The sequence below is a fragment of the Panicum virgatum genome, chromosome 5K (genome assembly GCF_016808335.1).
Source record: "Panicum virgatum strain AP13 chromosome 5K, P.virgatum_v5, whole genome shotgun sequence".
Lineage (NCBI taxonomy): Eukaryota > Viridiplantae > Streptophyta > Magnoliopsida > Poales > Poaceae > Panicum > Panicum virgatum.
In genome coordinates, this window is record NC_053140.1 from 56,508,363 (window position 1) to 56,532,821 (window position 24,459).

Sequence of the window (24,459 nt, forward strand, 5' to 3'; positions counted from 1 at the left end):
GAGTTGGCTCACAAGTATCAAGAACTTGAATTTGCCTATGAAGCAATTGACCCAAGTCTTGAGAACTTTGCTCATGAAACTATTGAGAAGGTCAATACTTCTACTTCATGTGATGACCTACTCATTAATGCAAATGCTACTAATGCTTTGCCCGAGCTTGCACCTTCTAGGGAAAAGGAATTGATGGATCAAGTTGCAAGCCTCAAGAGTAGTGTGGAGAAGCTCTCAAGAGGAGAATACATCCACAAAGAGATTCTCTTCAACAATGCCCGTGACTATGGCAAGAGAGGTTTTGGTTCATTTCCGGAGCCAAACATAGCTACTACTCCTTCTCCGGAGATAAAGATTAGCTTCATCAAGAAAGTTGGATCATATTGCCAACATTGCCAAGTCACCGGGCACCACACTAGGGAGTGCACTTTACCATCACGTCCTCTTCCTAAATTACCCAAGAATTACTCTTCAATGTTTCAAAATAACCATTTTCTCTTGAGTAAAGTGAAGGGCAAGGTGAAGGCCAAATTCATTGGCAAACTCACTAAGGAGTCAAAGAAGAAGCTCCCCAAGCAACTTTGGGTCCCAAAAGCTCTTGTCACACATGTGCAAGGCCCAAAGCTTGTTTGGGTTCCTAAAACTCAAAAGTGAATTCTCATGTGTGTAGGTGAACTACAAAGCCGGTGGAAAACATTGGGTACTTGATAGCGGTTGCTCTCAACACATGACCGGCAATGATAGCATGTTCACCTCCCTTGAAGACCCCGGCGATCATGAACATGTCACCTATGGTGATAACTCAAGGGGAAAAGTTTTAGGTTTGGGTAGAATAGCTATCTCTAAAGATTTATCCATTTCAAATGTTTTGTTTGTAGAAGCACTTAGTTTCAATCTCATTTCTATTGCTCAATTGTGTGATCTTGGACTAACGTGTGCCTTTGACAAGAATGGTGTTGTAGTAACTCATGAAAAAGACAAGTCATTGGTATTTACGGGGTTTAGGCATGGCAACATCTATTTAGTGGACTTCTCTTCAAAGCAAACAAGTACCATGACATGCCTCTTCACCAAGTCTTCTCTTGGGTGGCTTTGGCATAGAAGAATTGCTCATATTGGCATGAGCAACCTCAAGAAAGCCCACAAGAGAGGGATGATCACCGGCTTGAAGGATGTCACATTTGACAAGAACAAATTATGCAAAGCATGTCAAGCCGGGAAGCAAGTAGGAACACATCATCCCATCAAGACCATGTTGTCTACCTCCAAGCCGCTCGAGCTTCTACACATGGATCTCTTTGGTCCAACTACATACAAGAGCCTTGGTGGTAACCTCTATTGCCTAGTAATTGTTGATGATTTTTCACGTTACACTTGGGTTATGTTTCTAGGCGATAAGGGTGAAACTCCGGAAATCTTCAAGACATTTGCAAGAAGAGCTCAAAGGGAGTACAACTCCCCAATTGTGAAGATCCGGAGTGACAACGGCACCGAGTTCAAGAACATGAAGATTGAAGAATGGTGCGATGAAGAGGGCATTAAGCATGAGTTTTCCGCCACCTACACGCCTCAACAAAATGGAGTGGTGGAAAGAAAGAACAAGACACTCGTCACCCTAGCTAGAGCAATGTTGGATGATTATGGCACGTCTGAGAAGTTTTGGGCGGAAGCAATCAACACGGCGTGTCATGCATCCAACCGAGTATATCCTCACCGACTCCTCAAGAAAACTCCATATGAGCTCATCACCGGGAAGAAACCAAATATATCATACTTTCGAGTCTTTGGTTGCAAATGCTTCATCTACAAGAAGAAAAGGCTCGGTAAGTTTGAAAGTAGATGTGATGAAGGTTTCTTTCTTGGTTATGCATCAAACTCCAAAGCATATAGAGTATTCAATCAAACCTCCGGGTTAGTTGAAGAAACATGTGATGTGGAGTTTGATGAATCTAATGGCTCCCAAGAGGAGGTTGTTGGCTATGAAAATGTAGGTGATAAAGAGATTGATGAAGTTTTGAAGAATATGTCCATTGGGGATATCAAGCCGGAAGAGGTGCATGAAGGCAATGATCAAGGGGGAGGACCTTCCTCATCTACACCAAGCACCTCCACGGCGCCCCAAGTGGATGAAGATCAAGAAAAAGATGATACACAACCTCAAGAAGGTGTGCCAACGCCAACACCCCAAGTTCAAGAACAAGAAGAGCAAAGTGTTCCACCACAAGCACAAGTCACCCATGATCCACCCCAACAAGCATCCACGCAAATGCAGCTAGTGAAGCATGGTCGCATCTCCAAGGATCATCCAATTGGTCAAATCATTGGTAGTCCTTCCAAGGGAGTAAGAACTCGCTCTAAACATGCTTCTTTTTGCGAACATCACTCGTTTGTTTTTTGTATTGAACCCACTAGCATAGAGGAAGCGCTTGAGGACTCGGATTGGGTGATGGCCATGCAAGAAGAGTTGAACAACTTCACCCGCAATGAAGTTTGGGTCCTCGAAGCTCCTCCGAAAGACAAGAACATCATCGGCACCAAGTGGGTCTTTCGAAACAAGCAAGATGAACATGGGGTGGTGATACGCAACAAAGCAAGACTTGTGGCAAAAGGGTTCTCTCAAGTCGAAGGTTTGGATTTTGGTGAAACTTTTGCTCCGGTCGCAAGACTTGAAGCTATCCGTATCCTTCTTGCTTACTCTTCACATCATAACATTAAGTTGTATCAAATGGATGTGAAAAGTGCATTCTTAAATGGCGTTATTAACGAACTTGTTTATGTTGAGCAACCTCCCGGGTTTGAAGATCCGAGGAATCCTAACCATGTTTATAGGTTGCACAAGGCACTCTATGGGCTCAAACAAGCTCCAAGGGCTTGGTATGAGAGGCTTCGTGACTTCCTAATCATGCAAGGCTTCAAGATCGGGAGGGTGGACACCACTTTGTTCACCAAAGACGTCAACGGGGATCTTTTTATTTGTCAAATTTATGTTGACGATATTATCTTTGGCTCAACTAATGATTTACTAAGCCATGAGTTTGCTACCATGATGTCTAGGGAATTCGAGATGTCCATGATTGGCGAATTGACCTTCTTCCTTGGTGTTCAAGTCAAACAAATGAAGGAAGGGACATTCATCCATCAAGAAAAGTATACTAAAGATATCTTGAAGAAGTTCAAGATGGATGAGTGCAAGCCAATCAAGACACCCATGGCAACTAATGGGCATCTCGACTTGGATGTGGACGGTAAACCGGTTGATCAATCCCTCTATCGTTCTATGATAGGGTCTTTGCTTTACCTTACCGCATCTAGGCCCGATATAATGTTTAGTGTGTGCTTGTGTGCCCGCTTTCAAGCTAACCCAAAGGAGTCACACCTTTCGGCTGTGAATAGGATCCTTCGGTATCTCAAGCACACCCCTAGCATAGGCTTGTGGTACCCCAAAGGCGCTAGTTTAGATCTCTTGGGATACTCGGATTCGGATTTTGCCGGAAGCCGTGTGTTTCGCAAGAGTACCTCCGGGGGTTGCCACTTGCTTGGGCGTTCTCTAGTTTCTTGGTCGAGTAAGAAGCAAAATTCCGTGGCTTTGTCCACCGCGGAAGCGGAATATATAGCGGCCGGTGCATGTTGTGCCCAAATCCTATATATGAAGCAAACCCTTTTGGACTTTGGTGTGAAACTAGATAGGATCCCACTCCTTTGTGACAATGAAAGTGCCGTAAAAATTGCCAAGAATCCGGTTCAACACTCTCACACAAAGCACATTGATATTCGCCATCACTTCTTGCGTGATCACGAAGCCAAAGGAGCCATATCTCTTCAAGGTGTGAGATCCGAGGAGCAATTGGCGGATATTTTCACAAAACCATTAGACGAGAGTACCTTTGTTAGGCTAAGGAATGAGCTTAATGTGTTAGATGCGGCAAACGTCATGTAAGTTGCCATGTCATATAGAAAAATGCATACATATAGGACACTTGTCTAACCATGGTAAGATAGTGATGAGCGAGGGTTTAGCTAGAGGTGGTGGTCCACTTGTTTTCCTCTAGACTTGTAGAAAGGCTCATCATGAAGAAGCTTCCCGTGGGTTCAAACTTGACAAGTAGATCTTAATTGCTTGTTATGCATTTCTTGTCATATAGATGTGCACTTCATGTTTATTTTACTTTCGTATGTGGTTGTAGCTTGCACCATCATTGCATGCGTAAGGGTCACAAAGGAGATCACTTGATGAAAATCAGACTTGTTTTCATATACAAGATCTTAATTCATGAAAAGTGAATAGAGCAAAGTGTTAGGTGCGTTATTGCCTAGTGAGTCATGTCATAATGAGTTTGAAGCTCTCTATCTTCAATATTCCTATGACAAGGCTCATACATTTTATTTGGCGCTTTGTCTTTCTTGCGGCTTTTCCTTTTCGTTTGAAAAGAAAATTATTTAAGCAAGTGTGCTATCCTATTTATTTTGAGGGGTAAAGTCGCCTATGCAAGTCCATTAGCTTGAGTTTATTTGAGTTTTATAAGTTTATCGGACTTAGCATAGAAGAGTGAGCTGAGTGTGGGGTTTTTAGCTTCACCGGTTAAACCGACGTTCAAAGGATCTATACCCATCGGTTTAACCGGCGTTACTAAAGTTGGGTCTCAGCTCAGGCAGTTTCAGGCATTTAACCGATGTATTCAAAAGTCAGAGCATCGGATCAACCGGTGATCATAAATGCAGATCAGACCTAGCAATCAACCGGTGTTTTGATCAATCAACCGACGAGTACAAATTGCATATCATCGGTTCAACCGGCGTTCAGTTTTCAGATCTGCAGAGTCTCGGGTGAATTAGACCGACGCAATCAACCGGCGCTCAAACCCTCGGCGTCGGATCGACCGGTGTTAAAGGAAATCGCGGGTCCCACCTGTCATATATGTCTCTTGCCCCGGGCTGCCGGTCTCTGGTTTTTCCTTCTCCTCTCATGCCGCCGCTCCGCAGCCGCCTCCGCGCCGCCACCACTCGCCGCCGCTCGCCTACACGCCGAGTCGCCGCAACCGCGCTCCTTTCTCGCTGCCACGGACGCCCACCGCCGCTCCAAGCCGCCGCCGCGAGTCCTCGCGCTCGCCCAGCGCCGCCCGTGCGCGCCTGCGCCGCCCGCGCGCGCCTCCGTGCTCCTGCGCCGCCCGCACGTGCATTCATCGTCAAGTGCCGCCGTGCTCCACGCCATCCACGCCGCAGCCGTAGTCTCCATGCCTCCAAGCATCCACGCCGTTCACGCCGCAGCCGCAGCCGATCACTGCTCGCCAGGTGCTCGACGTTTTGCCTGAGCTGCTACTTTTGCGCCGCATTCGTGTTTCGCACACCGTCAGTCAAGATGGGTCGCGAAAAGAGGAAGGGGAAGGAGGTCGTAATCGAGAAGCCCGCTCGCAAGCGGACTCGTGCAGAGAAGGAGGCCGAGAGGGCCGAGTTGGTGGCCAAGGCCGCCGAGGAGCAGGCATCAGGCCGTGCTCGTCCGTTCCAGATCAGGGAGGACCCCAGAGGTAGAGGCAGGGGTATGGGCAGAGTGAGAGGTGCCAGGGCCACCAGAGCCGCGACAGCAGCAGCAGCAGCGACAGATTCAGATGGTTCTGACTCAGAGGCAGCACAGTCAGAGGGGCAGAGTTCTCCACAGCAGTCGTCTGAGGGAGGTTCCCCGGCAGCGACAGAGCGTCGCACTGGACCGAGGACTCGGGGAGGACACTAGCCACAGGAGCCCCGCAGGTCAGCAGCAGCAGCAGCTCGCAGAGCCGAGGCCCTAGAGGCCGAGCGCGCAGTGTTCCGTATGGACACTGTTGTGCGTCTGGAGCCAGATGTGATGCTCCAGAACTTGACCCGAGCCAATGCGGCCAAGGTCAAGAGGCTCAGGTGGAGTGTTGAGGAGGAGGTCTGGTTCCCAGTGACTCGAGACAGCAGAGTCGACAGGAGGTTCTGGACTCTGCTACAGGCCAGCTTCTACGAGACCTTCCAGCGGAGGGGACACCGGATCTTCCAGCACAGGGTTCTTGACTGGGTCTCACTGAGGACAGCCGCAGGGGGAGCAGATGTGAGAGCACACTTCGCTTACTTCAGAGGACTGCCCAGGCTGCTAGAGATGGAGCAGAACCGTTATATCGAGGACTGGGTCAGAGTGTTCTACGCCACAGCTTGGATAGCTCCCGAGCGCAGAGCCGTGCACTTCATGTTTGGAGGGCAGGACTTTGGTTTGTCGAGGGCGACCATTGCTGGTATACTTGGAGTTGACCTGGTCGACGTCTCGCTGCACGAGAGGGTTTACGGGGACTCAGATCCACCCCGCAGGGCGATGGTTGGCGGGATTGCTCCTTCCCACGAGGCGATCACTCAGTGCTTCCGCCAGCCGTTCCCAGCCTCTTACGTCAGAGTGCCGAGCTTGCTGACTCCAGAGGCATACGCTGTTCACATGGCACTCCGGAGGACTCTGTTACCGAGGAGTGGCTACCCAGAGGGGTTCACAGGTTTGCAGCAGCTCTTGCTCCTACACATCCTTACTCACGAGCCATTTGATATAGTTGACTTTATTCTGGCTGAGATCGAGGATGTGATCACTGATGGGATGGGTGTGGTGCGACAGTTTCCTTATGGGCACTGGATCAGTTACATATGCTCTATGATAGTGCCAGCAGAGTCACCCATCAGCGCCCCTTACCGTCACGACGAGGCTCCCAGGTTCCCTGTCTACCGACCCACAGCTCCATAGGACAGGAGGAGGGGCAGACACGCAGATAGAGCTGCGATGGCACGACTGTCACCGGAGGTTCAGGCACGAGTGGCAGAGGAGGATGAGGCACTCCTGGCAGCCGAGGCACAGCTTCCCGGGGGAGATGATGAGATTCACTGGTCTGAGCTTGAGTCAGATTCCTCCGAGGACGTAGAGTACTTTCCTCCAGCTGCCCTAGCCAGTCACGACCACGAGGCAGGAGGGTCCGGAGAGCCAGCTCCTCCGACTTCAGCAGCTGCTACAGTCTCTGAGTCCTAGGTGACTCAGCCGTCCGAGCTCACTGCACTACTACAGCAGCTCGTGACTCAGCAGAGGGAGGACAGACTTGCTCAGGAGGAGGCCAGGAGAGCCCATGAGGCTCAGATTGCAGCTATTCAGAGAGAGGCAGCCCGAGAGCGTGCAGCGACAGAGGAGCGTTTTGTCGGCCTCATTGACAGAATTTCATAGAGGACAGACGCTCAGTTCCAACAGATGCAGCAGGGCATGATGGCGATGTTCGGGATGATCTCCCAGCTTTACTCTCACACCGGACTCGCCCCACAGCAGCAGCAGCCCGGACTTCAGGGTGGAGGAGCACCTCAGCTTGCAGTCACACCAGCTCCTCCTCCTCCAGCCCCTACTGCAGCTCCAGCTACTACAGCGACACCGGAGACCACGTTCTCGATGTCCGCACTCTTTGGGTCTGCCGGTCGTCCGCTCTTTTCACCACTGCCAGCGACCACACTCTTTCAGGACTCACCGTCAGCGGTTCAGTCGGTCGCCCTCCCTACCTCACTTCAGGCAGCACCTTCAGGGGGAGGAGCAGTAGAGGAGTCCCTGCTTCCACAGTCGACGCAGCCGGCAGCATCAGCAGTCACTTCTTCAGATGTTGATACTTCTTCTGCTGACCCGGTTACGACTTCTACGGATCCTCTACTAGGCAGTGCCAGCACGAGAGCCTCCACGACAGTCACTCCCCCAATGAGCTCAGACCCAGACCAGCAGCTTCTGTCTGTCACCGAGGGTGAGGGTTCTCCGTCCGACGACGACGACGACGACGACCCGGACCGCTTCCTCGCCGTACCACGATAGCACGACCCGTAGCTCGCCTTTTGGTGTTTTGATGCCAAAGGGGGGAGAGGTGGTAGGGGGAGCCTCAGAGTTAGGGGGAGGGTAGAGCTAGAGAGAGCTCGTAGTTATCAGGACTTTGATTCTTTGTATCACATTTGGTGTTAATTCATGGATATGTACATTTGTCGCTTGAGTATGCCGTTCTTTGAGACATATCTATGGATTTCGTTTGAGCCGTTGAGCTCTTTGGTCCTGCTTTCGAGTTTGCTCGTGTTTTTCCTGTTTTATCTTTCTCGCTCTCTCGTTATTTATGTTTGTGTTGTCATCAATCACCAAAAAGGGGGAGATTGTAAGCATCTAGGCCCTCAAGGTATGTTTCGGTGATTAATGACAACCATTATTGTGACTAATGAGTTTGTGCAGCTTAATAGATCATTATCGCTCATTTGGTCATATGTCAAAAGAGGCCCCTAAATTTCATTATTCAAAAAGGCGATCTCGGTATTCAATTCAATTATATGTCAAGGCTAAGGATCTTTCTAGTCCTAAGTGTCACAAGGTTGAGAAGGACACTTAGGTTAGTATAGGTTTTATAGTTTTATAGTGATCGCACTATTAAGAGGGGATAAGGTTAAGTAACTTGAGCATGGACATGGTCATTTGAAAATGGATGCACACTATGGTCACTCAGGTTTCTAGAAGTTCAAATAAGTGGTTCTCAAACTATATGTCAAGAATATTTGGATTTCATTCAAGACTCAAATCAGAAAAGACAAAATCAGAAAAAGTCTATACACCGGTTTAACCGACGCTCTAAATTTTCTATACGTCGGTTAAACGAAGTCAGCAGAGTCTGGACAAATTCAATACACCGGTTAAACCGACGTGTTTGAAATTAACGTCGGTGCATTAGTCCAGAGTTGGTTTTTCCAGGGTATTTCAAGTTCTATACACCGGTTAAACCGACGCTGTTTAAATCAAGACGTCGGTGCAATTGACCAGTGAGATGGTTTTTTCAGAGGAATTCAAAAGTTGTACTCACCGGTTAAACCGACAATAGGTTTGAGTTAACGTCGGTGCAGTTGTCCAGAGACTTGGTTTTTCAGTTGATCAGTGGACAACTACACTCACCGGTTAAACCGATGATACGTCAGTTAATCTGTCCAAGTGGTAACGGCTAGTTTTCAGAAGTGGCAGTTTACATTCACCGGTTAAACCGACGATGACTATTGGAGGGACGTCGGATTAACCGGCGCTACGCAGTTTTCTGGCAGCTTTTCTCCAACGGCTCTATTTGTGTGAGCTGCCTATATATACCCCTCCAATGGGTCATTTCGCCCACTCTTGACACCAGGCAACATCCATACAGTCATACTATAGTCAAGAGCCACATTGAGCTTCATCATTCACATACTTGTGCATTCAATCAATCAAGAAGCAAGATTAAGGACTTGAGTAGAGAGAAGCTAGTGTGCATCCGTTCTTGGTGATCGGTTCTTGCTCAAGTGAAGGCCTTAGCTTGTTACTCTTGGTGATTGGCATCACCTAGGCGATCTTGGTGATCGAGGTATTTCTCGCGGAGCTTGCCAAGGATTGTGGGAGCCCGGAGAAGAAGATTGTACGTGGCTTGAGCTCCACCACGCCGGGATGGTGAACGGAGACTCTTAGTGAGCGCCCAAGTCTCGGTGACATGGGAGGTGACAAGACTCTTTGTGAGTGTCACAACGTGGATTAGGGGTGTGTGCCAACACATCGATACCACGGGAAAAAATCCGGTCGTCTCTTGTCCACTCTCTTTATTCAAGCATTTTCTTTCATGCAATTTATTCATGTGCTTGACTTAGAGATCATAACTTAGCTCTACCTTACTAGGCTTTACTTTGTTTTTATCTCTCTTAGCTTGTGTAGGTAGCTTAGTTATCCGGTTGGTGAATTGGTGCCCTACTAGCATTGCATAGGTTAATGTTGCTTTACCTTGTTTTAGAAATTGAAAAAGGCCCAATTCACCCCCCCTCTTGGTCCATCGATCCTTACAACGGGTGTGTTCCGCCACCCGGCTGTGGGTACCCCCAAAAGCCCATGACATTTGGCGCCGTCCGTGGGGATAGATGCAGGCGTTGGCTAGATCTCCAAGCTTTCGAGGCTGAGCTCATCCTCTGCGACAGCAGCGAGAAGATGAAGAGATGCATGGTGGCACCTACGCCGCATGTCACTGCGCTGAGGCACCAGCGCCCTCGGTGCGGTGGTGCACGGCAGCGGTGCCTGCTGTGCGTCGCCACTGCGACGCCTCAGAGCCGGCACGGTGGTGCGCGGGGGCGACGCCTGTTGCCCGGGGGCGTGATGTCGGCTCAAGGCTTTCTCTCAACACGAAGCCTGGAGCCAACCACCGTCGCCCGGGGGAAGTTGACCGTCGACTCCTCCCTCCCCAGGACCGAGTCTCTCTCGGTGCTGCTACAGACAGGACTCCGCCACCGGGTGCGGGGGCCCAACGCCAGCACCAAGGTCGAGCCGGCGAACGACCGCCCTTCTACACGCTCCGTGCTCATTCAAACGAGCACCCAGCTCGTGATGAGCGGTCATCGAGCCGGCCTCCGACGGCAGACGGCGACAGCTGGCAACGGCAGGGCCACTCCCATTCAGAGCCAAAGAATTTGTTCCCATGCTATCTGAGCATAGGACAATTCTTGTGCTGGGAGGAACCCCGCAACCTCCCGAGGTGATGCTGGATGATGCTGTACAAGCACGTCCAGGGCGCCATCGCCCCAACAACTCAGAAGAGCCCCCAAGATGGCAGCTCCTCTACGCCCAGCAATGTGCACGCCTTTCGGGGCGACGGCTGTAGGTTATCACTAGATAGGGTTGAGTATGTTTCTCCTTTGTAATGATTTGGTGCCTACGTGTGGTCCAGAACGGTAAAAGTCCGCCCTTGTAAACCCGATCTCTGGCTTCATCGCACAAACATGCGACACCAGCAAGTGGTCCAGAGCGGTAGAGGTCCGCCCTCGTAATCCCGACCTCTGATGTACACCACGAGTCAAGCAATAAAGGAGATTTGCTTTCTCAGTCCTATCCTTACTTTAACCTAATAGCACTTGTTCGTTCAACCTGCATGTTTCTTTCTCCCGCATGGAGTCTTTTCTTTAGTTACTAACGATCCAAATTGAGTTGCTAGCTTGTGGTCAGGTTGACACCCCTTCTAGCTGGAAGGCAGTTCGGACCCCTAGGGACCTGCTCAGGAGAAGTGGTGCCCGTATCCTGGGGTAGAGAAGTTCTGCGTAGCTTAGCCTGGTAATGTACCCTAAGCCTACGTACTTCACTGCCCTGTTACGAGTCCCCTAGTATCCGAGTCTGCTGTCCCTAGTGGCCCCACCTGCGGGTTCGAACCTCTCCCGAGGTGGGCCCAGGGGCCACTGTCGGTACCCCCGGACTGGGGTACCCCCTCTTGCTGTGTCTAGGCAAGAGCCTCGTAGTTATCCTTAATTACGCCCTGACGGCCGAGCAGCCGGACCCCTGTGGTCCTGAGCCCTGCTCTCCCGGCAGGGCGGCCCCGGACCCGCTCCCCGCCTGGAGAGGGTCCGGTGACGCCACGTATCCCGGAGGAGGTAGCCCTCAGCTAAAACAGCTGGGCCCCCGGACCCCCCAGGGAGTCCCAGACCCCTGCCGGCTCCGGACCCCTCAGCAGGGAGGGAACAGACACCCCGCCTAGGGGGTCCGGAGCCGCCACGTGTCCGCAGGCGCAGGTACGCGCGCGGCTGCCAAGCTTCCTCTGGAAGACTTGCCCACCTACCGCATTCAATGCGGGAGACGTTTAGTGCGCTCTGCCGTAGCAGAGCCCGAGGAGACTTTTGCCATGCTGTACTGTTGGTCGCGTGTTACTAAGGTACCCAGTACAGCCGCCGGCGCCACTTACGCCACGCACGTCGGTTTGCTACGCCAGTTAGACACGACAACCCAGCGACGGAGTATCCTAACGGCTACGCGGTAGACCCAACAGTCTACGCCGCAACCTACACTGCCTCAACGGGTGCCTCACCGATGGTAAAGGAGAAGACCCCTCGGTCAGAGAGTCGACAGGACGGTGAAGCGTATCCGGCAAGAGATTCTTCATCACTGAAGCACCATTAATGTCTATTTAGTATAGTATACATCCTTGTTGGGCCCACCTGTTGGGGGCCAACAACTGTGTACGCGTCCTACTTGCACTATAAAAGGGGGACGTCCGCTAGAGAATGACTCAAGCCCCAGGTAGGCAGAGGATAGACTCATTCATACTAAGAGCAATTCATCTCACAATGGATGTAGGGTATTACGCTCCGGCGGTCCGAACCACTCTAAATCCGTGTGTTCTTGCGCTCTTGCCCCTGAGCTAGATTAGCCTAATAGCTTGGCACTTTCCCGAGTACTCTCCCTCGGGGAATAGACGGGTGCGTTCCGCCACCCGGCTGTGGGTACCCAAAACCCACGACACTTGCTACGCACCACAGTCCGGATCCACAGCCAAGACTTCGAACTCAAGCTTTCCTTTCAGATTACCCGCTCAATTCAAAACCGAAAAGCGCTCAACGTGGCGGTCGATGTCGAGGCTCAACCGTGACACTGCAAAGCACATTTTTAGATAGATATTAATTATGATGCACTGCTAGCATGTGTCAAACGTAAGCACAGACGTCGCCACTCGCTTCAAACATGATTAAAAAAATGTATCCTTTTTACGCTTTACATGATTATTACATCTATCTACTCAAGAAAATATTCGTGTCGACTGATCGGTTGGGCCCATTTGCAGTAACAATGACGACGACGGCCCGGGGCGCAGGGGCCCAAGAGCAGGCGCCCACAGCCCAGGCAGGCAGCCAGCCCTCGCCGGGCACGTGCCCGTCCTCCCGGCCCGATGGCAACCGCATCGACCGTCTCCGGCCGGTTCCCCGTCCAGGTTCTTCCTCCCGTTCGTCCATCCCTCCCAATCCCACCTCCACATCTCACGCGACGCGACCACCAACCCACAACCCTTGCCTTCATCATCAATTGGAGCACGGCGCCCATTCATTCCCCTCCTCCACCTCCCTCGTCCCAGCTGCTACCCTCCGCCTCCCCAATTCCAACGCGTCGTCTCGTGCTCCCCCAATTCCCAAAGCCTCGATTGATCCCCAAAGGCTCATGGTGTTCTCCGCCGCCGTGTCGCCTCTCGCAGCCACCGCCGCCTCTTCCTCCTGCGCCGCCCGCCTGCGCTGCTGCTGTCGCGTTGGTTGTTGTTGTTGTCGTTGTTGACGAATTAGCTAGCTAGGGTTTGTTGATTTCTCGCGGATCGGTAAGGTATGGATCTCTCGCGGCCCGCGTCGTCGGACCTCTCGCTCGGGCTCCATTCCCACGGCCCCTCCCACGCCCACGCCCGCGTGCACGCGGTCGCCGCGCCGCTGCGGCTGTTCGACGACTCGGAGGACGCCAAGCCGGAGCGTCTCGAGGGCGGGGAAGCAGGCGGGGAGAGGGAGGACGACGACGACGACGGGGGAGACCAGCACTTCTCGCTCCTCGGCCACTCGCTCTGCGTCAAGCGCCCGCGCCGCGCGGTCAACGGCGGTGGGGGCGGGGGAGGAGAGACCTCCTCCTGCTCGTCCTCGTCCGCGGCGCTGCGCCCCGCGAAGCGGCAGGCGACGGGGGAGGGCTGCCGCCCGGATCTGGAGACCCGCCGCACCGCGGTCCGCGCCTGGGGCAACCAGTCGCTGGCGGAGGCCGACCCGGATGTGCACGCGCTGATGGAGCGCGAGCTCGACCGCCAGGTGCGGGGCATCGAGCTCATCGCGTCGGAGAACTTCGTCTGCCGAGCGGTGCTCGACGCGCTCGGCAGCCACCTCACCAACAAGTACTCCGAGGGGCTTCCGGGTGCTCGCTATTACGGCGGGAACCAGCACATCGATGCCATCGAGCGGCTCTGCCACGAGCGCGCCCTCGCTGCCTTCGGTCTCGACCCCGCCTGCTGGGGCGTCAATGTCCAGCCTTACTCGTGCACGTCCGCCAATTTGGGTGTCTACACGGGGCTACTTCAACCCAAGGATCGCATCATGGGGCTGGAGCCACCGTCAGGCGGCCATGTTAGCCACGGTTACTACACTCCTGGTGGGAAGAAGGTGTCAGGCGCCTCTATTTTCTTCGAGAGCTTGTCGTACAAGGTGAACCCACAAACTGGGTATATTGATTATGACAAGGTTGAGGAGCGGGCAATGGATTTCCATCCCAAAATTCTCATCTGTGGTGGGAGCTCGTACCCCAGAGAGTGGGACTTCACACGGATGAGGTTGATTGCTGATAAGTGTGGTGCGGTGCTTATGTGCGACATGGCGCATATCAGTGGTCTTGTTGCAGCAAAGGTAATTTTGAGACATTATGATATCTTACCATTTGTTTCATTATATCCTGCTTAATGGTGCGCACAACAGTACTAGGAGCAACTTCTAGACCAACATTTTGTAATCTTAGTATGGCTGCATCCTGCTTAACAGCACGCATAATTGTACTAGATATACATCTTAGTGTCGCATGCTTGTGTGATTGGCTGATTGCTTTACTTGGAGTTGGAGGTAGGAGTAGTAATTTTGTTAGAGAACTAATATTGCAAGCTAGCCGCCAGCTGCTCTTGAATTACAATATCTGAAGGTTCTGGCTTCCCTATATAGGTTAGCATTTCTTGGGTAATTTGACTATATCTGGCTGAATAATCTGCAGTTATATCTTTATCGTAGTACTTAAAGACCTGCTAGAAGATTATTTATGAAAAACTATATTTTCTTGTGTGTTTGGAACCTAGAAACAACATATATTATATGCAAATCGAGTAAATCCTGTCGTTATCTTACTGATTGATAATGCAGAAGAGCAGAAGGTTCTTTTCCTTTAGCCTCTTAGTCTTTCACTGTGGCAAAAACTAATTCGCAATGATGGAACTTATTTCTGATTTTAGGACTTGCATTATTACCTATGGCCATGGTTGTTGCTACCTTTTTTCTCTGGATTTTTTTTAAAAAATAATTGAACCCATTCAATGCATGATCTTGATGTCTGGTCTATTAGTTAGACTGGTATTGTAGTCTGGTATGATGTTTAAATGCACAAGGTAGTATTCTGGTTGTATTTTGTGCTGAGTTTGCTCTTGATCCCAGATATATAAGTTGACATGTGAATTCATACAATGTGTCTGGCCAATCACCTATTACCTGAAAGATGAATATGAATTATGTGGGGCCTTTTCATTTTTTATTGTTGGTTTTGTCTATGCTGGAAATGTCCTTATCATTGTAATGCTATGGCAGTCTTGACACCTTTTACCACTTAAATGCATTGCAACTGAAATGAACATGTTTTGCTTCAGCATATCAGATGTTGCCTTGCAAACTCTTTTTGTTTTCTTGTTGCCTATGAAATTATAATTGTAGCTTCAAAGAAAGTTGTCAAAACCATATGTAGTTGTGCATTCAGAGCAGGATATTCTACTTAGATTGAAGAGCCATCATCAATGAAGCTAATAGTACTCTTTGCTCTCCATCTGCAACACAAACCCTTGCCTGAAAGGGCTTAAGCATAAAGCACTCCCTTGCTGAAAGGATTGTGGTACTTACTGTTGTTTCAGGTGACTGAAATCACACTCATATTGAACTTGTATAGGCCCTGTTTGTTTCCGATTATAATTGGCTTGTCGGTGGAAATAAGCGATAATCCACCAAACGCCTTGCTTATTTTCGATTCTGTGGTAAGCGTGTCTGAGAAAAGCGGAAACAAACAGGGTCGTAGTATTTGTACTTTACTCATAGGTGATACTGTTTTTTAATCTTCAACTTGACCTTCTTAAATTTCTTTCTGTAAGTTCATGTTTGCTTGTGTGATATGCACTTTGCTAGCTCAATGCTCTTTGATATTGTTATGTGATGAGCTGTTTGTTGCTTGCTGTTTAAGTATTATATGGAAATGAACTGCTCAATGAGCGTGGTTTGCTGACACTTGATTATTTTGCCTTTGTAGGAATGCCGTAGCCCCTTCGACTACTGTGATGTTGTTACGTCAACTACTCATAAGAACCTTAGGGGTCCTAGAGGTGGTATAATATTCTTCAGGAAAGGGAAAAAATTAAGGAAACGAGGTGGATCTTTTTCTCAAGGGGACGAGGGTGAATACGACTTTGAGGATAAGATAAATTTTGGTGTTTTCCCTTCAATGCAAGGAGGGCCCCATAATAATCATATTGCTGCCTTGGCAATAACCCTGAAGCAGGTAGCAACTCCTGAGTATAAAGCATACATTCAACAAGTCAAGAAAAATGCCCAGGCTTTGGCATCAGCCTTGCTCAGAAGAAAATGCAGATTGGTTACTGGTGGCACAGATAATCACTTAGTGCTTTGGGATCTCAGAACTCTTGGCTTGACGGGTATAGTTCTTACTACCATTTTCCTTAATCACGGTCTGCCCACGTAAATTTTCATTATTTTTTATAAACTGTCATGTTTTTTACTACTTTTACCCTTTTTGTATAAATGCTTATGATGTTGTACATTAAATTTGGACAGGCAAGATCTTCGAAAAGGTCTGTGAGGCATGCCACATATCTATCAACAAGACACCAATTTACGGGGATAATGGCTCGATATCACCAGGAGGTGTTCGAATCGGTTAGTTCTTTGAACTCCAACATTGTTTTGGCCCTTTTGGGTCTGTCCCCAAATATAAATACGGAAGTCAGTCGTACTGATACAATTGTGTTGTTGCAGGAACACCTGCAATGACTACTAGAGGTTGCTTAGAGGATGATTTCGAGTTGATTGCAGAGTTCCTCATCAGGGCGACTCAGATTGCTAGTAATGTTCTGAAAGAACATGGGAAACTACAAAAGGAGTTTCTACGAGGACTACAGAACAATAAGGATGTTGTAGAACTCCGCAATCAGGTTGAGGCATTTGCATCACAGTTTGCGATGCCAGGTTTTGATGTATGAATGTGCATATATACCACAGTTGCAATTATCCAGATTCATCGCTCATCTGCTACATTGTCGTCCTTAAGCTCGTCCATACTATCAGTCTCAGCTTCAGAACGAATAGCAGAGATTGTTTTTTTTCTTCTGTTAGTTACCGGTATTGACTCTCGATTCAAGCAATTATATGTACAGTTCACTGTCCAAGTTGCGGATTATTATGTATGTAGTGAATCTTGGTATGACGATTTACTGTAGGAGGTTATTTTTTCTTCTCTTACAGGACCTGTGTTGCTTTTTGAAACCTGTGGTTTGCTAGGATGAATAAGCTTAACCATCTAATCTCTGGTTAACACGATTGGAAACGGTAAAATGCACTGGGGCGTATGATTTGTTTCGTAAGTTTAAAAGCCATTGAGCTGCAAGTGCTCAAGTCCTTGCAGCTGAGTGTTGAGACTTTGCTGCCTTATTGTTCATGCTTTCATGATCTTGTTGAATGCTTTGTCAAATCTATGCGGATTTCGGAGCTTGTAAGTAGATTTTTGTTGTGTTAACATCTTGATTTTGTCAGCATTCCCTTTTACGGGATCTAGGCTCCAGCCTGAATATACGTCTCGTATAGACTAAAATGCCAACAACAGTGACACGAATGTCGATATTTTCAGCTAATGCATCATGAGGCTCCTTTTGTTCGTTGTCGGGGAGAGACATCATGAAAATTCCGTACATTGCCGGCTTGCAGCCTAATTCCGGTTTCAGCCCAGACTCGCGCCCCTCGTTTGTTTTCGGAGACCCGGAGTCACCCGACCGCGACACCAACGACGCCTCTTTTCTTTCCGGCCATGATCCGCTTCAGTTGCCTGTCGCCGATCGATCCATGGGCAATCTTTCCTCGAGGAAAATGATGGCCCGGCACCGATCCATCGACCCGACGTCGCGAGGTCCTCCCAGCAGAAAAGCCGCGCAGCTCCCCAGTCCCAATTTCTCCGTCCCAGCTGCCGCCGTTCCAGAAAAAACGCTTTAATCATTGCGATCCACCACCCGCTGCCAGCCTCCGGGGACACCGCCGCCACAGTGTTCTTCGCTGCGGTCATGTGTTCCCCCGCGCTCCCTTCCCATCCGCCCATCTCCCTCGCCGTAATGATGGACGGGGGCGGAGGTGAGGCCGCCACTACGAGTAAACAACTGGCGAGATCCTCGGCGTTTCACACATTGCTTTCAGGGTTTGTTTCGTTTTCTTTTTCCTAACGGAGAAAGAAACAGCGCCTGGCCCGAAGTGCCTGCACACGCCGCGCGGCTTCTGTTTCCTTCCTCCTACGCCTCCCGCCTGATTGAGCGCGGGCACCTGTCCGTGGAGAAAGGGGGCCATCATGGCTCCCCTTTTGCCGGCGATGTGATCCGCGTCGCCGTCGCCGGCGCGGTCGTTAGGCTCCGGCTCCGCCAAAGTCGTGGCAGGCAGTTGCCGTGTGGACACGAGAGATGCTACTGGTTTGCTAGGCTGATGATGAGCTTGCTACCCAGTGCTACTGTGATGATGGCTTCGGCGTAGTTTACGTTTCCGTGGAGATGCCCTGACGCGAGCTGACGAAAGGAAAGGGTCGTGAAGTTGAAGCCCCGGGAGGCCGGGAGTGAGTGAAATCGGGGAGAAGTGTAAAGGGGGCGGAAGCAAAGCAAGCAACCGGAGCTGGGCTGGCCTGTTGCGTTCTTTTTCCAGCGGCGATAGCAAGGGTCCAGCCTACGCCACACCCCCCAGGCGAACAAACAAAAAGCAACCTTTCGATGCGCAGCTGCGAGTGTGCCGCCGATTCCTGAACCGGGATCTCTTCCTGTGATCGATCAGTTGCATCTCCCCACCTCCCTCCCTCTCTCTTTCATCCCCATCAGGTCTCTCCTTTCATGGCAGAGACGCAGACGCAACAACGAGAAAGGAACAGCATCATGGTCATGGCCAACCAAAATGCTGCGACACAGACTCCATCCCTCTCCATCCATCCCTAGAGGCCTAGACAGAGACGGGGATTATAGTGAGAGAAAGAAGATGGGGAATGGGGACAGCATGCTAATATTGCTATAGCTAGGGACACTGCTAGTACGAGTACGTATTAACTTTGCTTGTACCACCATGCAAGCAAGCAAGCAAGCAACAAGCATCATGCATTCATTCATGCGAATTCGTGATGATGATCTTTATGCTGGGTCGTCCGGAGGTGTGGCCGATCGATCGATCAGTGGCTGCACAGGTCGGAGAGCTCCTTCCTGCCCTCGACAATGTCGTCCAGGAAGTCGTCGAGCTGGCACACCAGGCTGTCCGTGCCGGTGCGGAGCACGTCCAGCCACGCCTTGAGCTCCTCCACCTTGTCCTTGACGACGCCGCCCTCGCTCTTGCGGCCCGCCGCGGCGGCGCGCTCCACCTCCTCCCGCGCGGCCTCCACGGCGGCGCGCGCGCACCGGAACTCGCACATCCTGATCCGCGGCGCGCCGGGGCCGTCGGACTCGGCCTCCTCCGCCATCCTCTGCTGCAGCATTGCGATGGACGCCGCGAAGCCGCCGGCGGCGTCCGCGCCGGCCTCCGCGGCGCACGGCCCCCCGGCCGCGGCGGCGCGGGAGACGGCGCCGCTGGCGAGGATGAGCAGGAGGAGCGAGCTCGCGTTGTGCAGCGCGTAGAGGAGCCCCCGGAAGCCGTTGAAGCCGGCGAGCCTGGCGTCCGTGGCGCGCAGCAGCAGCCGCCCATCCAGCTGCAGCGCGAGCGGCGCGATCCTGGCGTCCGCGAGCGCGCGGTTCTCCTCCTCCGCGGCCATCGCCTCCCTCCTCGACGCCGAGATCGCCCTCATCACCTGCGCGCACCGATCAGCAACCTTCAGACATCAGAGGGAGAAACATGGCAGGAAAAGCTTCACCCGATCATGACTACACTCTCGATCAGTCGCAGGGTGTTCCATTCAACGGAGAGCATCCGAAGAGCAACTACTAACCTGGCGAGTGGCGAGGGGGGAGGGGTCCTGGAGCCAGTCCTCCAGCGCGGCGGCGGCGCAGGACGCCGCCGCGCAGTACCGCTCGACGGAGGCGAGGCCGAGCTTGACGGCGAGGCAGGCATCCCAGAGGCGCGCCGTCTCGTCCATGTACTCGTCGAGCCAGCGCCCGCCCGGCGGCAGGTGGAGCTGGCCCACCATGAGCGTCAGCTGCGAGTGCAGCCCCCGGAGCAGCGCGGCGGCCCGGAGCAGCGCCGGCAGCGACGACAGCCCGCCGGCGCGGCCCAGGTCGTCCAGCCCGCGCGCCAGGGACGTGAAGAAGGCGTTCATGGCGTCCCCCGCTGCCTCTTCCGCTTCCGCCGCCGCCGCCGCCGCACTGTTGGAATCGGGAAAGGGACGCCGGCCCGGCTGGCTATATATAGCTAGCCAGCCGCCGCGCGGTGCACCGGCACGGGCAAGCAAGGGGAGGGAAGCGAAGAAGAGGAGCAGCGGGGCAGAGGAGAGCACGAGACAGGCGACAGGCACGGGTGGGGAGGGGAGGAGTGGCGTTCGGAGGAGCGCAATGATGCGTGTCTAGACGGGAGGGGGAAGGGTGATGATGGCGAGAGGCAGCGGCCGAGTAGCCATGGTCGCGGCCTCTGCTCGCTGCTCTTGCTCTTGCGTTCCCGGGTCGGGCGCGCGGGCTTTGTTGGGCTGTGTCCGTGCGGCAGCGGGCAGGTCGCGGCGTGTACGGGTGGTGGGCGTGCTTACCAAACTTTTAACGTGCCGGGGTTCGGCTTTGTTCTGGCTTTCAGCCAACCAGGGAAGGACGGTTAGCGTTAACCGCGGTCATCGGTTTGACCGCGCCGCAGCTGTTTCTGTTTATCACCGGGAAGGGCGGTGTGGATGAGTGGATCCCTGTCAGCCAAGTGGGGCCCTTGGAGGTTTCCTGCTGGCGGCATTCGTTGAATTTCCCTGCCCACTTTGCCTGCTTATTCAGGTCCCTGTCCCTGAACGAACCTACTCTGTACTGTACTCCGTATGCAGCAGCTCTTCTTCTTCTTCTCTTAAAGAGGCCTGTCTGTGTGGAAATGGCTCGAGTAGGGTGCGCAAATATATCTTCCTTTGAAATTAAAAACAAAATCATTGGTCTTTCAAAAAGAAAATTCAAAACTATTATCCTTTGAAATGATCTAGTAAAACACTATCCTCCGTTAAAACATCAGCAGGAAGTTTGTTTTCTCCTCGGATTAGGTTTATCCGGAGCAGGCTTCTCCAGCAAGGTTTATTACATTAAGCAATGCGAGGTTTAGTGCCATCAGTCTGATCAGTCCTCGCGTTTATTCGATTCTATTCTATCTCATACTACTACTGCCCTCCTTTATTCCCTTACCCCCCCCCCCCCCCCTCCAACTCAGAGATGCAAATCTTATCCTGCCAATCCCACCACCATCAGTCCATCATCTGAGCTCACTCAAATTCCCCCACAGTCCACTCCGGCTCAGGAGCAGGAGGAGCTGCTTGTAGCTAGAGATCTCCAGAAATGCCGGGATGCCGATCGGATTAGTCCAAATCTTTCTCATCACCCAAGCTTTCACAAAACACTTTGTCCAAACCTTTCTCATCGCCAATTCCAGTTCTCCTCCCCATCTCAAAACATGACTGGTCATCAATCCTACGAAAAGAAAAGGAAGAGGTAGGTGCCATTGAGGGGCCGTTTAGTTCCCAAAAATTTTCACCCAAAAATTTTCACCTCCCTTTGAACACATGTATGAAGCACTAAATGTAATTAAATAACAAAACTAATTACACAGTTTGGATGTACACGGCGAGACGAATCTTTTGAGCCTAATTAGGGCATGATTAGCCATAAGTGCTACAGTAAACCACATGTGCTAATGATGCGTCAAAGGCCTCAAAAGATTCGTCTCGCGGTTTCCAAGTAAGTTCTGAAATTAGTTTTTTAATTAGTATTCGAAAAGACCTCCCGACATCTGGTCAAACACTGATGTGACACCCAAAATTTTTTGATTTTGGAAACTAAACGCCCCCTGAATTCACTGGGATTTGCCTGCCAGCCTCTGATGCCGCCAGAGAGCACTACCTCCCTGTCTCCCCGGGGCTGGAGGAGCAGTAGCCCGACATGCATGAGATTAGCATGGTTCCGGTCTGCCCGAGCAGCCGAGTTTTCGTGCTGCGCTCCGTGTTCCCATCCTCCCTGTCACACACGCTGGGATCCCAAAGCCTGCCCCTGCCGAGACATGTTCGCAGCGAACGGCAAGCACCCGTAGCCTCGCAGGGCAGACCGGGGCAGCGGACACGCATGATCACGGCGCACGCCATGGCGGCAGGCAGGGAGGGCACGGGCCGCACGGCAGCGAGCTCCCGAGCTCGAGGACTGGACTGGCCGACTGGGCGGGCAGCAAGTTTCCTTGTCCAGGCCCGTGCCATGTCTCAACCCGACTCCCCGTTTCTTGGGGGCAATGGCAATCCATCACCACGGCCGTAATTCGCAGGAATGGCTGACGTGATTTGCTCTGGGATTAAGAATTCCGCAGGCAGAGACTAGGATCAAAGAGCGGTAGTAGTGGTCAACAGAATCGAGCCTGAGGTCCCCCGGATCACACCTTTTGACTAAGAGCGGCATCAGAGCAAATCGGTTCCTTTCTCTGCTTTTACATATTTTTTTTCTTCCAATTGATAAACATACGAGAACCGTGGTGTTATCATGCCAACAAGGTAGCAAGCAAACAGGCAGACACATGTAATCGCCTGCCACATGGGCAAAATCTTGGCGAAAAGGAGGGGATTTCATCTGGCCGTGGTTAGGTTATGGCTAACTACCGGTGATCTGCTCGTGGGATCTCGGGGAATGTGATGCTGTTCTTGTTCCTTGGCGATCGGCGAGATAAACAACGCTCGGACAAGGGCATGCTGCTGCATTAAACAAACCGCTTTTCTGTGTGGTGGAGATGCTTTGCTCGTAGGCCAAAACAGCCTGCGGAGCGCCGATCTTGCGTGATCTAATAAAGAAAACTATTGCATAGCAAACATGCCATTGGCGTCTAGAAGCTAGCGTTTTTAAATATGGGGAGATCGATTTGTTTGTACCAATGTGATCCAAACATGAATATTCGGTTTGTATCTTCCTCCCTAATTTGGGCATTCATAGTCCAGCAGGTGATGAGGTGGCATGCTTAAATTATACCCAAAATGAAATCCGTGTCTTGGCAATATATGTCCGCTGCAAAATGACTAGAACTTTTTTAATACAAATAAAACGAATGAGAAGATCAGCATATACACAATGGATCTAAATAATTCTTGCTTTCTCTTTTTGGCACTTTAAAATGAGAAGATGCATTCACAACAACAACAACAACAACAACAACAACAACAAAGAAAAAAAAAACGTGAGAAGATGCATGGTGTGTGGAACCATAAGATTTGCTCATCTGCACCCAGCTTGCAGCCACATGATCGAAACGACAAAGTCTGCTACCCTCTCAAGTGAGTCCCATCATCGTCACTTATGGCAGTAATTATATAACTGCAATTATGTCTGCCCAAAAGGACAAAGCAGGCAAAAACCCCCTTTTGAAAGAAACCCTAATGGAGACCATATATAGCCTCATATCCATTATTAACTCTTGTACAAAATAATGTGTGCACAGTTAAATGTGCAAAAAATATAGATAAACAAAATTCTTTACATAAAAAGGAATAAAGGATAGATGGCAAAAGTTTGTATAATAAATATGCTCGCAAGGACAGTGTAACTATATTATACTTCTCTTGGCAATACACACATGTCTATGAAATATGTTTATTAGACTTTACGTCGAATGCTCTAAACAACAAGTATGTTAAACCGCGCCGATGTCTTAAAACAATGAGTACTTCAGCCGTGCGGTATGGTCATTTTCTCCCCATTTCTCAAAGCCTCCTTTTCTTCCTTTTTCATAGTATAATTGTGATTCGTACTTAGAAAAGCCTTGAAATAATTTCAAATGAAATGAGCATTCATGTTTTTTAAGGGGAAAAGGGAAAGGAGCACTACTGTATGAAAACTACCACAATACAATACAACCCACACAATCTAGCAGCGCCACTGCTCCCAAAATTTATATGCAGCCGCCCAGACCCACAGGGCCAGGGCAGGCAGCAATAATGCGCTCATCGAATTCTTGACCGGTAATCAGCAGCAATCAGTCCGGCAGTGTTGGGATCTTAGCTTGTTAGATGTTCAGACAGGGAGCATGAACAAAGTGAAAAATGGCAATGAAAGTAGGAACAGAATTCTCCAGTAATAGCCAAAAAATTCAACCCTTTACACTGTGGAGAGAGGAGGCTATTTATACCCCTAGCCTTCGGCCGGGTTTTCCTAAACTGCCCCCTTCCAACTCATTTACAGCTCACTTACAACTGGTTTCAGAGTAAAATTATAAGGTTAGAGGTGTACAACTCCGACCTTCTCACGTATTCAGGTGTACAAACCCGACCTTCTCACGTACTCACGTTTTACACGCACGCCTGCTCCAGGCGAAGGCTTTCGTTTCCTTCGGGGAGCTCCGAAGGCGATCCTCGTCCCCGAAGGTCATGGTCTTCGAACTTGTGCTTCTGAACAACCGTTCGTCAACTTCGGCCGGACGAAGGCGATATCCTTCGCTACCGAAGGTCTTGGCCCCTGAGCTTGCGCTTCTGGGCAACCGTTCGCCACCTTCAGCCGGACGAAGACGATATCCTTCATTACCAAA

At 50.8% G+C, this 24,459-nt stretch overlaps 2 protein-coding genes across 2 annotated transcripts; one reads left to right on the forward strand and one right to left on the reverse strand.

The window, feature by feature from the left end:
* The first annotated feature begins 12,772 nt into the window (after positions 1 to 12,772).
* On the forward strand, positions 12,773 to 17,127 carry LOC120708830 (serine hydroxymethyltransferase 7-like). The gene is made up of 4 exons (XM_039994250.1): positions 12,773 to 14,163; positions 15,809 to 16,211; positions 16,351 to 16,452; positions 16,552 to 17,127. Exons 1-4 carry the CDS (start codon positions 13,114 to 13,116, stop codon positions 16,773 to 16,775), a joined length of 1,779 nt encoding a protein of 592 aa, XP_039850184.1. The 5' UTR covers positions 12,773 to 13,113; the 3' UTR covers positions 16,776 to 17,127.
* A 1,432-nt stretch (positions 17,128 to 18,559) lies between these two features.
* Positions 18,560 to 20,502, reverse strand: LOC120708831. Its single transcript, XM_039994251.1, has 2 exons — positions 19,727 to 20,502; positions 18,560 to 19,588 (listed from the first exon to the last, which is right to left on the reverse strand). The coding sequence occupies exons 1-2, from the start codon at positions 20,051 to 20,053 to the stop codon at positions 18,980 to 18,982; spliced, it is 936 nt and encodes a 311-aa protein (XP_039850185.1). The 5' UTR covers positions 20,054 to 20,502; the 3' UTR covers positions 18,560 to 18,979.
* Between the last annotated feature and the right edge of the window lie 3,957 nt (positions 20,503 to 24,459).